General features: G+C 36.3%; 1 protein-coding gene across 2 annotated transcripts; it reads left to right on the top strand.

Annotated features, from left to right (window-relative positions):
- The first annotated feature begins 1412 nt into the window (after nt 1-1412).
- LOC108672172 (ras-related protein Rab-7a) lies at nt 1413-4031 on the top strand. Of its 2 annotated transcripts, none has more exons than XM_018159800.2 (4): nt 1413-1674; nt 2102-2299; nt 2929-3173; nt 3846-4031. In XM_018159800.2, the coding sequence occupies exons 1-3, from the start codon at nt 1486-1488 to the stop codon at nt 3166-3168; spliced, it is 627 nt and encodes a 208-aa protein (XP_018015289.1). In that variant the 5' UTR covers nt 1413-1485; the 3' UTR covers nt 3169-3173; nt 3846-4031. The 2 variants fall into 2 exon arrangements, with proteins under 2 accessions (XP_018015289.1, XP_047735434.1); XM_047879478.1 differs by lacking the exon at nt 3846-4031 and adding an exon at nt 3213-3245 and having other exon boundaries at nt 2929-3150.
- The last annotated feature ends 10643 nt before the right edge of the window (nt 4032-14674 follow it).

A 14674-nucleotide genomic window follows, 5' to 3' on the forward strand; every position in this document is an offset into this window, starting at 1 on the left:
TTTAAAAATGTTTTATTATCATTAAATGTTAATGAGTAAATCCCAATAGCAGAACAATAAATATTTAGAGATTTTCAATAATTTTGGCCATTGTAGCGGCTATTGTAGCGGCGCTACATTTTACTGTAGCGGTAGCGCTCGCTACAATCTAGTGGGTGTAGCGGTAGCGCCTGCTACATTTAGAGTATGTAGCAGTAGTGGTAGCGCCGCTACATTTCTAAGTAGCGCTGCCCAGCTCTGGTCATTATATGTCTAAAAATATCAAAATGTAATGTTTTGGCCTGGATTTCAATGCTGTTAACATTGATAAACTTCAAAGTATCTATCTTGTCATTTACAATTGTGAAATAAATTATAATTTGGCAATATTTGTCACTCAAAACTGCTTTTAGAACCAATTGGTAGTTACAATTGAATGTATGGTATGCAATAGAATAGTCAATTGAAATTGATTGCTAATGTAAAGACCAAGACATGCATTTATGCTACTAATTCATCATAAAAGTTGTATCTCCTTATATCCATGCTTTGTTACAAGTGAAATTCAGCACCTGAAATGAGAATTTTCAAGTAAAATGTGGAAACTAATGTCACATGAATTGCCTTGTAACAAGTAGCCTGAAGTAGGTAGCACTAGGTACCAAAGTCTGTCTGTGAAAAGCTTTCTAGGAGCCTTTGCTAACCGAGGCTCTGCTTCTACTGTAAATGCATTTTAGGGGTGTCCCATATTGTTCTGGGGGTGTCCCTTATCACCCCATCATGCAGAAATAGCTGTCATTTTGTATTGGATTGAGGTACAAACATTTTGTTGATTAAATTTTAAAGACTACACATGTTTGCAAATTTTGTAAACAAAATTTTTTAATACGGCAAATATTTTGTTTTACTGTAAAGCAGAAGTAGGTACTTTATCAAAATATCACTTTTTAACTTTTTTTCAGGGATTTTTATTTTTTACAGGGAATTTTTAGAGCTAGTAAATGTATGATTTCTTAACTTTCTTTATGCTACATAGATAGGAAAAATGTTGAAGTTTACACCACTGTTTTTAGTTATGCAATTTATTAAATAGTTTTGCTGCTATAAAATTTTTATGCAGTGGCAGAGTACTACTGTCCTGGTTTACCTTGCCTGTTCATTATTACCCCATTTGATGGTATATATGACTAAATAAATACCTGTACTTGTCTTCCATACTACAGTTTTTTTTATTGTCAGGCACCATATTTTTTTTAGCAATTTTGAGTAAATTTCTCAGCAATATTTATATAAATGTGGCATGAAATGTAATGTTTAGCATTATTTTATTTTTTTTTTATTATATGCCCCAGTGTGTACTATTTTAAGAACCCAGATTGTATACCTATATACCTATGTGCTTGTACCTAATGGAACATTTTTCGTTCTTTTCGAGCAGAAAGATTTTGCTACATTATCTTTATTATTCTCTTTATTACTGAAGCTGTGAAAGAAACTAAAAAAACCATGTCTACTGGTAGTGGTCGCAAGAAAGCATTGCTAAAGGTCATAATTTTAGGAAACTCGGGAGTTGGAAAGACATCTCTTATGAACCAGTTTGTCAACAGAAAATTTAGCAACCAATACAAGGCTACTATTGGTGCTGACTTCCTCACCAAAGAAGTTATGGTTGATGACAGACTAGTGACAATGCAGGTATGTCTTTGAAATATTTAAATGATATTAATTTTATGTATAACACTTTTTGTTCTGAATTCAAGAAATTTGTTATTCTCTAGATTTTGTTTGAAATGCAAAATATGGATACTACTTATTTAATAATTGTTAAAAATCAACGCCTTCAATTGGCACTGAGATTGTCTCAAATTTTATGATGACAAAAAGCTATTTAATTTATTGTCTTTGAAATATTTAAATGATGTTGATTTTAGATACAACACATTTTGTTCTGAATTAATGAGATTTGTTACTCTCTAGATTTCGTTTGAAATACAAAGTATGGTTACTACTTATTTAATAATACGTACCTAGTTAAAATTTAAATAACTCAAGAGCTTTGATGAGACTAACAGAACAAGTTTCTATTAAGAACAGACAGTAAATGACCATTTGACTGTTGCAGATATGGGACACAGCAGGTCAGGAACGCTTCCAGTCCCTGGGAGTTGCATTTTACCGTGGAGCTGACTGTTGTGTGCTGGTCTATGACGTCACATCTCCTGACTCCTTTAAAGCTCTCGACTCCTGGCGGGATGAGTTCCTCATACAGGCATCTCCAAGAGATGCTGATAACTTCCCATTTGTTGTCCTTGGAAATAAGGTTAATTCTTGCTTCAATACAAATGAAGTTTATCTCCCTATAAAAAATTTTCTGCAATTTTGCTGCCCTTCAAGGTTTCATTATTTATTGGTAACATTGATGTTAACAACATAGTATGAATAATTTCATAATGCTATTGATTCATATTATTTCTGATTTTTTATATATTCTCACCTAATTGTGGCTCTTAATGGGACATTTATTATCTTGTTGGAGCAAAGAGAACCTGTATTGAGCTCTGTCATTAATTTGTATCCAAATTGTGAAAAGGTTTCGTTTGAGTCCTGTTCTGATCAGCAATGACTGAAAATCTTGTAAAATAATCTAAGTTTTACAAGTGCAATGCCCAATAATAACTCTGATTTAGACAATTTGGTTTAAAAGCATTCTAGGTGAAATTTGTAACTTTTTTGTAATTAAAAATGAATACGCAGAGCAAATTTAAATTTTGAAATCTTGATTCTACATTTATTTAAATTTATTATTTTTTTTTTTTTTTTGGCAAATGTAGATTTTGCTTCTGTGGCATGCGTTAACCTCAAATAATGCAGACTATCTCTGGAAAATTTTCAACAGAAAAATTGAGAACATATACAAATGCAGTTCCATTAAATAAGTTTTTGTTGCAGGTTGACCTAGAGAACCGGACAGTTTCAAGCAAGCGGGCGCAGCAGTGGTGCCAGAACAAGTCAGATGTTCCGTACTTTGAGACGAGCGCCAAGGAGGCCATCAACATCGAGCTCGCCTTCCAGACCATCGCTCGTAACGCCCTCGCTCAGGACCAGGACCTGGACCTTGTGAACGAATTCCCTGACCAAATCAAGCTCACCGATGATAAACAGAACAAACAGGACTCTTGTGCATGTTAATGATGGTGAGTGTCAAGCTCACCGATGATAAACAGAACAAACAGGACTCTTGTGCATGTTAATGATGGTGAGTATCAAGCTCAGTGATGATAAACAGAACAAACAGGACTCTTGTGCATGTTAATGATGGTGAGCATCAAGCTCACCGATGATAAACAGAACAAACAGGACTCTTGTGCATGTTAATGATGGTGAGTGTCAAGCTCAGTGATGATAAACAGAACAAACAGGACTCTTGTGCATGTTAATGATGGTGAGTGTCAAGTTCACCAATGATAAACAGATTTGAGATCAATTATGCTAATTCAATTTAATTGATTTTAAATTAAAATAATTCTCAAATAATAAATGTTACATACTGATGTATATGCATTATGCATGTCTTATTTTTTTGTTGGGCAAAAAATGACTTTTAAGAAACATTTATATGAAATTATTTAACATGCATTGGATTTTTAACCCAATATTTGAATGTCAATACGAATTTGAATTATGGAATCGCCTCCATTATTCTCTGGATTTGAACAGTGATAGTATTATCAGAAAGAACAAACCTTGTGAACCCACCAGTAGTAATATGGTCCCAGAGCTACCATATGGTATAGGATCATTTAATGCTAGTTTATAGAAGCAGTTAATTAAACTTGCATATAGGTAATAATTTTGTTGTTTTTCAGATAAGCGTAATTGTGGAGCATCATGTGATATGTGAGCGGACGTGGGAGAGACGACGTGGAGGCCGCTGGTCTGTCCTGCATTGTTTGTAATCTGTTTAACACGTTGAGTGCGGCAACGACCCATAGCGCTGGCAGCTGGCCTAAAAACGGCCAAGTCCGCTGCTAAAAAGGCCTATAATTCAAAATATATTACTAAAATTGTAGGTTCAGGTGCAAAAATTAAATTTCCATTTTTTCGTACATTTCATATTTTAACGAAGCAGTACTGCCATCATAAATTTTTGTCGAAAAACGCAATGGAAAAAAAACTAAATCGCGGAATTTATCCGGAAAAAAGACCCTGCCACCCACCCGTGGGTCGTCCCGCACTTAACGTGCTAAAGTGTGCAAGCGCACCCTGTTTCCTCCTCACACTTGATCTCGCACTCTTGTATTTCTGCTGTGAGAATGTGTAATTGATTCAAGTTAACCAGTATGACAAGCTACGAAAGTCTCTTCAATTGATAATATTTCAAAATTACTTACATTGAGAATGTTTCCAGGAGTGATTCAAGTTAACCAGTACGACCTGCAATGAAAGTCTTTTCAATTGATACTATTTCAAAATTACTTACTTTGCAAATGTTTCCGGGAGTGATGCAAGTTAACCAGTACGACATGCTATGAAAGTCGCTTCAATTGATAATATTTCAAAATTACTTACATATTTCCTGGGATCAATAATCACCAAAAGGCAGCATTTGTCTTGAGCAGATACTTGTTCTTCTTATCAAAATTATTGTTCAGGGGCCATACTTTCAAAATTTGCTAAGTGAACGTAAGTACTTACGCTCTATTTTCTTGTCTATGATTGGTGGATTTTGCTTAAAAGGCCGTCAATGATTGGCTGATGAACTTACGATCTCTTAACTATTTTTGAAAGTATAGGCCCAGATGTTCAGTTTGTTATGAACCGTTGAGGACATAAGCGTTGAGTGCGCAGCAATCAGAAGTGTTACAGAGAGGTGTACTTGCCAGCAGAATCTCGCGTTCCAGAGCTCCCCGCTGTAAATAAGTACCAGGACTTGTCTTACCTTCTATTGTATTATCGTATTATTATCCATGTGCTTCGCCCATAAATTTGTCATTATTTTTTCAAACTTTATGCATAGTTATTTGATTTCATTGCTGCCACTTGAGAGCAATTCTTCAATTCCATGCAGTCTTTTTCCACTGTAGCCTAGAATTAATGCAGAATTTTTTTGACGGAATTTAGATTCTATGTTAATTATTTTAGATTTGTTAATGATATTGAATTGTAGTTTATATTTTCTCTCGCAGTGTCTACCAACCTACTTTCTCTATAGTGTTGGATGCATCACTAAATTCATTGGCAAGTTCCCCCGTTCGCAATAGTAAATATTTCCTCGGTATCTGCTGCTCAACGATATACTTTTGTCATGTTGACATAATCTGATTTTGATTAACTCAGACGGGAGATGCGTCATGACAATTTTTAAATTTAACTATAGAATATATATTTAATCACATCACCTTTACAAAGTAGTATTTCTTTGGTATGATGTTTGAGTTATAAGATTCATTTGCTCGGATTCATTTATTAAGTGGTATTCATGACTGAAGTTGTACGTATGGTCTAACCACACGTATGCCGCAGCACCGGGACTAGCGAGTCTAAAAACGTGGAAATTTTCGGTTAAGTAAAGTTTCTGAAATCAATCAATCATACACTGAACTCATGTTCAGTGTACGTCAAGAGTCGGCCAATCTGGTCATGGTCTTTCTTTGTATTAGCAAAACTCATTGGGAAATGTAGACCAGAAAGTGCGATAATTGTAGAGCTTGAGCGACCGTGACATAGTCTTGAAGATGTGACAAGGCAAGAACTTTGGTCAAATTCGCGACATAGTTTGTATTAATTACTGCTTGTAAACGCCATCGGATTAACGTGTGGTAAATAGAATTATTTTTTCACATGTGCTCCCGGCTGCCCTATTTCTTTTCTGCTGTTCTGGTCGCGCGTTCGGGCAACGTTGCCCCACAAGGAGGATTTTCAAATGTTGGTTATGCTGTACGGTTATTCTTGTGGACATTTGCCACATCTCTAACTCAATATTATTCTTACTCCCACTTTATGTAGGGTAATTTCAATAGAAGCGGTTACATTACGAGTTTGACTGAACAAAAGAGTATGCGACGTGTCGTGTATACCCCAGAAAAAGTTTATGAAGGGCTCCATAATTTGCCAGAATGTGGATTATTTGTTAGTGAGATTGTCGGTGCATTCTATGGTATTATTCTTGCCTATTCCCCCGGTATTGCACATACGTGTCAAGGTCTCTTGGACGTGCTACGTATCCGCGGTAATCACCAACTGATGATACTTGCGTTACTCTCATGATGAAAATGTAATGTGAATGATGTCTGACTGTTATTCGTTACGTTGATAAGTAGTACATATATCTCACATCTTGTACCGCTATGAATATTGTAGTAAGCATCAATCGCATAATCTCCCCGTGTTTCGTGCAGTCATTTATAACATTTTGGGTTTTGTTATGTTCCCGCTGATATTTAGTGAAAGACCAGCAGCAGGCCTTCTCTTTTTCTATTTTCTTCTTTGCTTTTTATCAGACTCTTGATCCATCTTCTCTATGTATTTCCCAGACCATCGCGTAATCCTATTTTTGTAGATCTATTGCAAATATTTAGTGAAAGACCAGCAGCAGGCCTTCTCTTTTTCTATTTTCTCCTCTGCTTCTCATCAGACTCTTGTTCCATCACTTCAATGTGTTACCCAGGCCATCGTTTAATCCTATTTTTGTAGATCTATTTGAATTTTTGGTTCGTATTACATCCAGAATTTTTGATCCCTGGAAGTGAATTTCAACAGTTGCACCGGCCACGATATTGACTGCAGAAATGGTCATGGTGTCGGAGTGGTCGATTGATGCCGAGCTACCTTATCTCCTCTATAATTAAATAACAATTATATATTAATCATCTAGTTAGACTTTGTTACCTGAGCTATAATGCATTTTGTGTCCCAGTCACTTCCGAACTTGGCATCTCAGGACGCGGTGTTTCTATAAACACCAATTGTTTGCTTGCTATTTCTTTCCTGACTGTGGAGAAGTGCACGAAAAACTAAACACGCGTGGAATCCTTCAATATTCGGCACGAATTTGATCAATTTGGAAAACTTCGAGTATCCTCCAAGTATCTCCTGAGATAGTGTCCTCCAAGTATCTCCTGAGAGAGTATCCCCCAAGTATCTCCTGGGAGAGTATCCTCCAAGTATCTCCTGAGAGAGTATCCCCCAAGTATCTCCTGGGAGAGTATCCTCCAAGTATCTCCTGGGAGAGTATCCTCCAAGTATCTCCTGAGAGAGTATCCTCCAAGTATCTCCTGGGAGAGTATCCTCCAAGTATTTCCTGAGAGAGTATCCTCTGCCATCTGTTAACTCGGCTCTGCTGCTTGCCGCTCATCTTGTTTGTTCTCTAATGCGCTCTCAACATTAAGTAAAAATGTCTTTATACTTATAAATCTATTATTTGTTTAATTATGTAATCAAGTGTATGAATTCAAACTATTTACACGGATTTTTATGTGTTTAGCCTATTATTTAGTCTAATTTGTGACCCCTCAACTATACTTGTGTATTTTTGAACAATTATATATTGCCACAACCTTATTCCGTTCGTCCTATAAGATACTCTATAATAGGGGTCATTTTATTTGTACAGTTGAACGACCAAGAAAAGACGCTTTTTTTCATGCTGAATTTCGGTTCCTGAATTGCTCCTGAATTCAGGAACCGCCTCTACGGTTCCTGAATCGTTCCTAATGCCTGGGTGGTCCAGTGAAGGATTTCACATAGTTTTGACAGATGAAAACAATTTTGATTTCATTGCAAGTTCTCATGCTCATGTACCTTGATTGCTTGAAAATTTGTATCGCCAATTAAACAGGCTTGACGTGATAACTAACGGATTTCAAAATTCAGTCTCAAACTTGTCTTCTCCCGCTCATATTTTCCACGCGACTTTCAGTAGTAAAATTACTGTTCACAGGTTCTTCGCCTATATACTTCACGTTTCGTTTATACTTTCTTCGACAGGAAAATTTTTTATGTTGAAAAAATACGACCTACATTTTGCAACACCAGCCAGAATTCTTTACCTTGGTACCTATGGATGCTGTTAAGTAACTACGACATCGTCTAAATATTCGGGTTGTAGAATTTCCGAAATGCGAGAAATTTGAGTACGCAGATCCGTTGAATTTTAATTACTATTCCTACTTCATTTTGCCGAGCATGTACATGATTTTGGTTGACTTGTATTTCACGGCATTCATGCTAAGAGGTCTGGCAGGGAAATATAGGCTTTATTATTTCTATCTGTATGGATTAATTTTGATGCCACATCCGATACTTTGATGCACCAGACGACACGCCAGTTTCTGAGGAATTTCACTTTGACTTAACGAGAGGAACTTTTTGTTAATTAATGAGCTGCGACCACAGTCTGTAGCAGGGATTATCAACATATAAAATTGTAATATGTACACATTCTATGTTGGCCTATAAAAATCAATAAGATGCGACCACAGTCGGTAGCAGGAATAATCGGCTTGTAAATTGTAATATGTAATACATAAATTATAGACCGACATGTATGTCGGTCTATAAAATATTAGAATTGAGCGTACGATTTCATCGTAGCATGGACGACTGCGTCGTGCTGTAAACTTGAAGTTGCAATGCAAATAATAGAAGAATGTTGATTTCTTGTCTCGCGCAACCGTGAAGATAACATTATTTAGGAATAAGATGAATTAATGACTGCTTCATTAACTTCGGACGAGAAATTTATTATACGGATAATTCTTATTTCCCCATGTGAGCACCCCTCAGTCATGGTTGAACTATATAAGGTTGACCCACGAGAAGTTCCGTCTTTACGTCACTGAGATAGAGAAACGTAAACAAACCCGTCATTCCCATGACGGATTGGTTTGATCGCATTTCGGTGATTGGTTAATGCCCGTGACGTCACTGAGATCAGTGACGTCACGGGCGAACAACGAACTACATCCGCAAAAATGAGCTTCTCATGGGTCAACCTTATACTAGTTCAACCATGCCCCTCAGTAGCGTAATAGGTATACATTTTGATTACGAAACCCCTCTTTGTATTCTTTTGATTATCAGTCCCGCTCTTTCTCGTCGTTCTGATTATTGTGCAGTCTTGTGAGCTGATCAGAGATTGCCTGGTAAGACCTTAGCTCCTGAAGTCATTGTCTGTGTCGATTTTTTTTCGTGTATTTGTAGCAAGCAACTGATGGCCGTTGTCTCTATTAAATATTTTAATCTTATTTACATGAAGTTTTGCTCATTTCCGTTCACATCCACCAAGAAAATGTAAATTTTATGATTAATTGAAGCAATTAATGTGCAATGACGCAGATATTTTCGAATGCCCATATGGTTTTCACGGTTGCATTTTTTGAAATCTCTTTCTTGCTAACTGCTCGTAATTCTCTTTAAAAATGTTGTCAATTTGAAACCGTGACAGAGCTATCAAGTTTCTATAGATGGACGTAAAATAGATTATGGTCTTTTTGCAAATCATTTATTAACACGAGTACCAATACTTCCACGAAATAAAGCTATCATTACAATGAATATCATTACAATTATGATACTAGAGAAAGGTGCCCGGTGAACGTGCCCATGCCACGTTTGGTAATTTCTAAAGCAAGATAGTTGAATTAATGCGAACATAATTGCACAACATTGTCATGACTCGCAACATAACATCATTACTAGAAGACTATTCGAGTGAGGTTACCTAGTAACTAGAGCCACAAAAACTAGCAGTTCGTGTGAGGTTAACTAAGAGCTAGAAACGTCATGCAGTATCAGAGATTTGTCTCCACATCAAAAGCTTGAGTGAATGTGAAGAGTGAATCGAAACTGAGAAGAACATTTATCGGTATTAATGTGAAATTATGATAAATAAATACGTGAATTATGATTACAATAATGAAATAATTGTCCAAAGGGAAGGACAGTACACGAGATTCTAATGGAATATCTGAGATTCAGGGTTACGTCAATGCTGTTGGTCACACCAACTTTGAAATTCACTTTTCAATATCCTCGTTTATTGTTAAAAGTCAAACTAAAGAAACTCGATCTCCTTCTGATCAGTTTACATGAAGTTTCACTTTTCCTGTTCACACTCGCCAAGAAAACGTAAATTTCATGACAAATTTCTTAGTTCTTGCTTCAATTAATGTGCACTAACACAGATATTTTCAAATACCCATGAGTTTTCAAGGTTGCATTGTTTGAAATCACTATTAACACTTAATTGCAAATCGAAGAATATTTAGACCTAATTGAGAGACTTACGTAATTATATAACCAATCCAGGATAATGTAGGCAACCCGCCTCTTAAGAATGACATACATATCCTAGCAACGCCTGAACACATACCGCAAATATAATATAAAAATACGCTAAATTAAACACGGGCTTCTGCCTCCTAGCAACTAATGTTTAGCAAGGAAAATATAGAAACTTCATAAATTGTAAATACTAAAGATAAATGATGACGAGAAAGGATTAGTAGCTGCAAAATGTCTTTGGTTAAGAAGTGCATTACTTAAGTGAAGCAATGCACTGAAGAACAGCCGTATTATTAATTAAACCGATTATTAATTAAACCAAAGCTACGTGAGGACTTAGTGCTACACCAGATGCCTCGGGCCCCACCTTAAAAAATCTATATAAATATACGTTAAAAGATTCCAACACTGTAGTAGTTAATCGCTTTGGAAAAAACCCACGAATAATATGCAGAAAGATTTACAAATCTTGGTTCCATCGCGCTGAAAACCTGTCTCGGTTTCAAGAGTTGACAAGTATCACACTTATACAATTGGCAAATATTGAGAAAAAAGACAATTATATATTATTATTAATAATAAATAATTAGCAGTCCCGCCGGTGTGATAGAAGATTCGGAAAGCTGTTAATGACAATAGGATGCGTTATGTAAAATAGAAGGATCACAATTCCACCATAAATGTTAACGGAGTGATATGAAAATGATTTTGAGATAAGTATTTGCTTCCGATATTCATCGCATGTTACCTACAGCGAATAATAAACGTAGCGAACAAGATTTAATGGAACATTCCAATATTAAACTGTGTATGATATAAATATGTAAAATAATAGAATTAACGCTTAAATACAGTGAGACCTAAGGCATCGTGACCCTTGATTTGGTATCGTCTTGCATCAATATCTACTATAGACAATCTGAATCTATGTACATTTAACCTAAAAGAGTACCATCACTACGACTCAGCTGCAGACACTGAAGAAAACGTCACAAACGAGAGCACAAGACATACCAATAACACTAACACAGTAAACATCAAAACGTTCAAATTACGTCACTTCTCGTAAGTGGTCTCAATCCGTCACTTATTACTGACCTGTTTGTGTCAATAATATAATAATGTTTGTGTCACTCACTCCCAATTAGACTACTCAAAGGCGCTGAAATCACTAACAAGAACTTGACGCAACGAAATTATTCAAGCAGTGAAGAAAATCATGGGCTGAAGTCTTTTAGTGAAGAAAATTATGGGCTCAGCGTCAGAAGATAGGTTCTTCATGTCGAATTATTGCTTAAATTTAGACCGAACAATTTGTGCCGAGCAGATGCAATATAAATGAATAGCACAATAACAAATGGTTTCGAACCCACCAACAAAAATGCTAATTCTACTAGCATTTAAGATTCAAGGCAGATAAATATCTTATACGAGGAACTAAAATGCAAAGCAGGTGACATAGAGCTACCTAACACATCGAGGCCATGACTGCCAACGAACCCTGACCTTAGAAGAGAATAATTCATATTCGTACGAGCTTTATAACTAAATAAAGTACAGAGGACATGTAAAATATTTCTGAGAGTGTTATGTTACAATTCTTAATATATAAGTGATTGAATGATATTTGTTTCAAGGTCATTATCTTATAAGTGGCGGTGTTTACCGGTGCCCTCGAACCACGGTCTCAATGTGAACCACCCTTACGTCCCTCTCTCTCAACTTGCATAGAGAAATTGACAGATGAAATAATTGAAAACTTCAAAATAATTGTATCTCGCTTGAATTTAAAATAAATCCAACGGTTGACGAGTAATTTCTAGACAATAAAGTTTGACTGGATTGAGGGGATCAAAACGGACGGCTAAGCGGACTAGCTTCTTTTGAGAAGCTCGGCAAGAAATTATCAGAAAAATAAATAACTCCACTTGCATTTATCGAGTATTAGATCAATAGAGGTTGTGATTAAACCCGAGAAAAAGTAATTTCGATACAAATAAAGTTTTCCGCGACAAGGTTGATACAACGAGGCAACAAGAGGAGCAACATGAGACATAACAGACAATCAGACACCAATTAGAGACATGCCACCTCGGTACACATCACTAGTAATGATGATATTGCATCACGATTTACAAGTACTAAAAATGCAAGGCTCATTCATTGTATGCGAAGACACTCGAGACACATTCACGTTCACGTGAATGTGTCTCATTCACGTTCACTCGAGACACATTCACAAAGTCACGTTCCCAATATTATAGATGAAACTGAGCGTACCAGAGTAACATACAAGGAAAAGGTTCAGTGAGCGAACCAATATCGATACGCGCAATAGGCAATACATGGACGGCTGTGATCATAAGACACTATTGCATAGGCACCATCAGTCTAAATAGATATGCGACACTAATAGTCATGCAACTAGTAGTGATAAGTGGGGGCTAACTAGACATCTGTGCACGCATTCCCCGTCTATGCTCATAAGATAAGAAAATTATTTACAGAAGCGAGGACCTACGATGCAACGTACCGAAATAGGCCATAATTATTCTGGTTTATCATCAACACTGAACAAGCCTATATAATTTATCTCATTACTGCCTAATTAGAGATAATAAATTAGAGATAGTTGACCGTTACATTATTGATTATCTTCAGTTTATCATTTATTCTGATATGCAATAAGAATTCATCAATTCTACGAGCACAACGATGATGTATACTTGCTACGCCTGGCAGTGCAAGTCGTTCTAAAGAGCGAGCTCAGCCAAAACTCTGCTGTCCCTTCTAGTCCAGCATCAGGATCCTCTAGAATAGTAAGATTAACTAGCAGGATAGAAGTTAGTTTAGTGGCCAAATGTTTACCAACGCTTCAGCTATTTAGCTATCTCCTATAGAAAGTGAAGAACGTGCTAACGCTTTGGTGAGAGCAAACAGAATGTCGTAGTGTTTCTTCCTGGACATCTTCGAACATTTAAATAGGAGTGATTTCCCAACATCGACAATATAGATTTCGAAATCAGTGAAAATGTAGTTCGTGGCGCCTTAAAATTGCTACAAAAATGCATGAAACTCGTGAGCAGGCAATAGAAATTTTTCAATTCTCATTATTAAATAAAATGTCGGAGTGTGAGCAAAAATAAATGGCTTTTGGACAGCAAAAGCAAAGCAAGATGTATTGTCTTGCATTTACGAAGATGTTCACTGCTAACTGTTTATGAGCACCACAGCTTATAGTGAAAAGACAATGCATACAATTGCATTTAACGGCTCCTATGAATATACTAAATTTAAGCAACAATCAGATAAACTTTTTATCTAATATCGGGATCATTAACCTTTGAGATTTCGTGATCACTTTGAAGAGATTCTAAGCTAATCTCACACACAATAAATTTCACTAAAATAATAGATTAAGCGACATGGTAACTAATACTAGTTCCTACATACCACTAATGTACTAATAATATAACTATCACTAGAACACGAGGGCCAGTACCTACTAGACGACCAATATAAATACATACAAGTGTCTCCAACAATGCTATTCAGTAGACGACCTCAAATCTTGTATAGGTTTCGAGCTGCCATAATAGATGCATTAGAAAGTAAGCTGTCCAGATGTACGGTAGTATAGGTGCCACCCCTTAATGGTAGCGATATTCACCTCTCACGACAGATGGAAAGGATCACAGATAATGGTAATTGCAATTAATAATCGGACTTTCTTGCAAAAGTAAGAAAGTTGAATTAATGCGAACATAATTGCACAACATTGTCATGACTCGCAACATAACATCATTACTAAAAGACTGAATTCGAGTGAGGTTACCTAATTACTAGAGCCACAATAACTAGCAGTTCGTGAATGCACATTCATACATGCATGAAAAAGTCAGCCCATGGAATAAAGTTTGAACTAAAAGTATGATGGTTGATTGGTTTAGTGGCCAAAGGTTTACTAGCGCTTCAGCTATTTAGCTAGCTCGCACCGAAAGTCAAGATGAACAAAAGCAAAGAGGTGGAAGGTCTCAGTCATAGTAAGTTTCTGAAATAAAAAAATCATTCATCACCCACAAGGAGCGGAAGGTCTCAGATAGAACCGTCAATTATTCAAGTTTCCGCAAATCTTGTAAATGGATCTTGGACGTTAATAAATCTTACGCGAACGAAGAGGTAACCTTATCAGGAAGTTAAATGACGAGGCTGCAGGCAAATTATAGCCTCTGTCATAAGTTGCACCATAGAAGTGGAGGCAATTTAAATAAAGACCACAAATGGAAACATAACAAATTACATAAAATACAATACAACAACCATTTACATAACAATTGAAATGGACGAGCAAACTGTTCGTCGTACAAAACAAGACCTACAATGTAACCACGATCGACAGCCAGAAAATTTA

The sequence above is a fragment of the Hyalella azteca genome, unplaced genomic scaffold (genome assembly GCF_000764305.2).
Source record: "Hyalella azteca isolate HAZT.00-mixed unplaced genomic scaffold, Hazt_2.0.2 contig3150, whole genome shotgun sequence".
Classification (NCBI taxonomy): Eukaryota; Metazoa; Arthropoda; class Malacostraca; order Amphipoda; family Hyalellidae; genus Hyalella; species Hyalella azteca.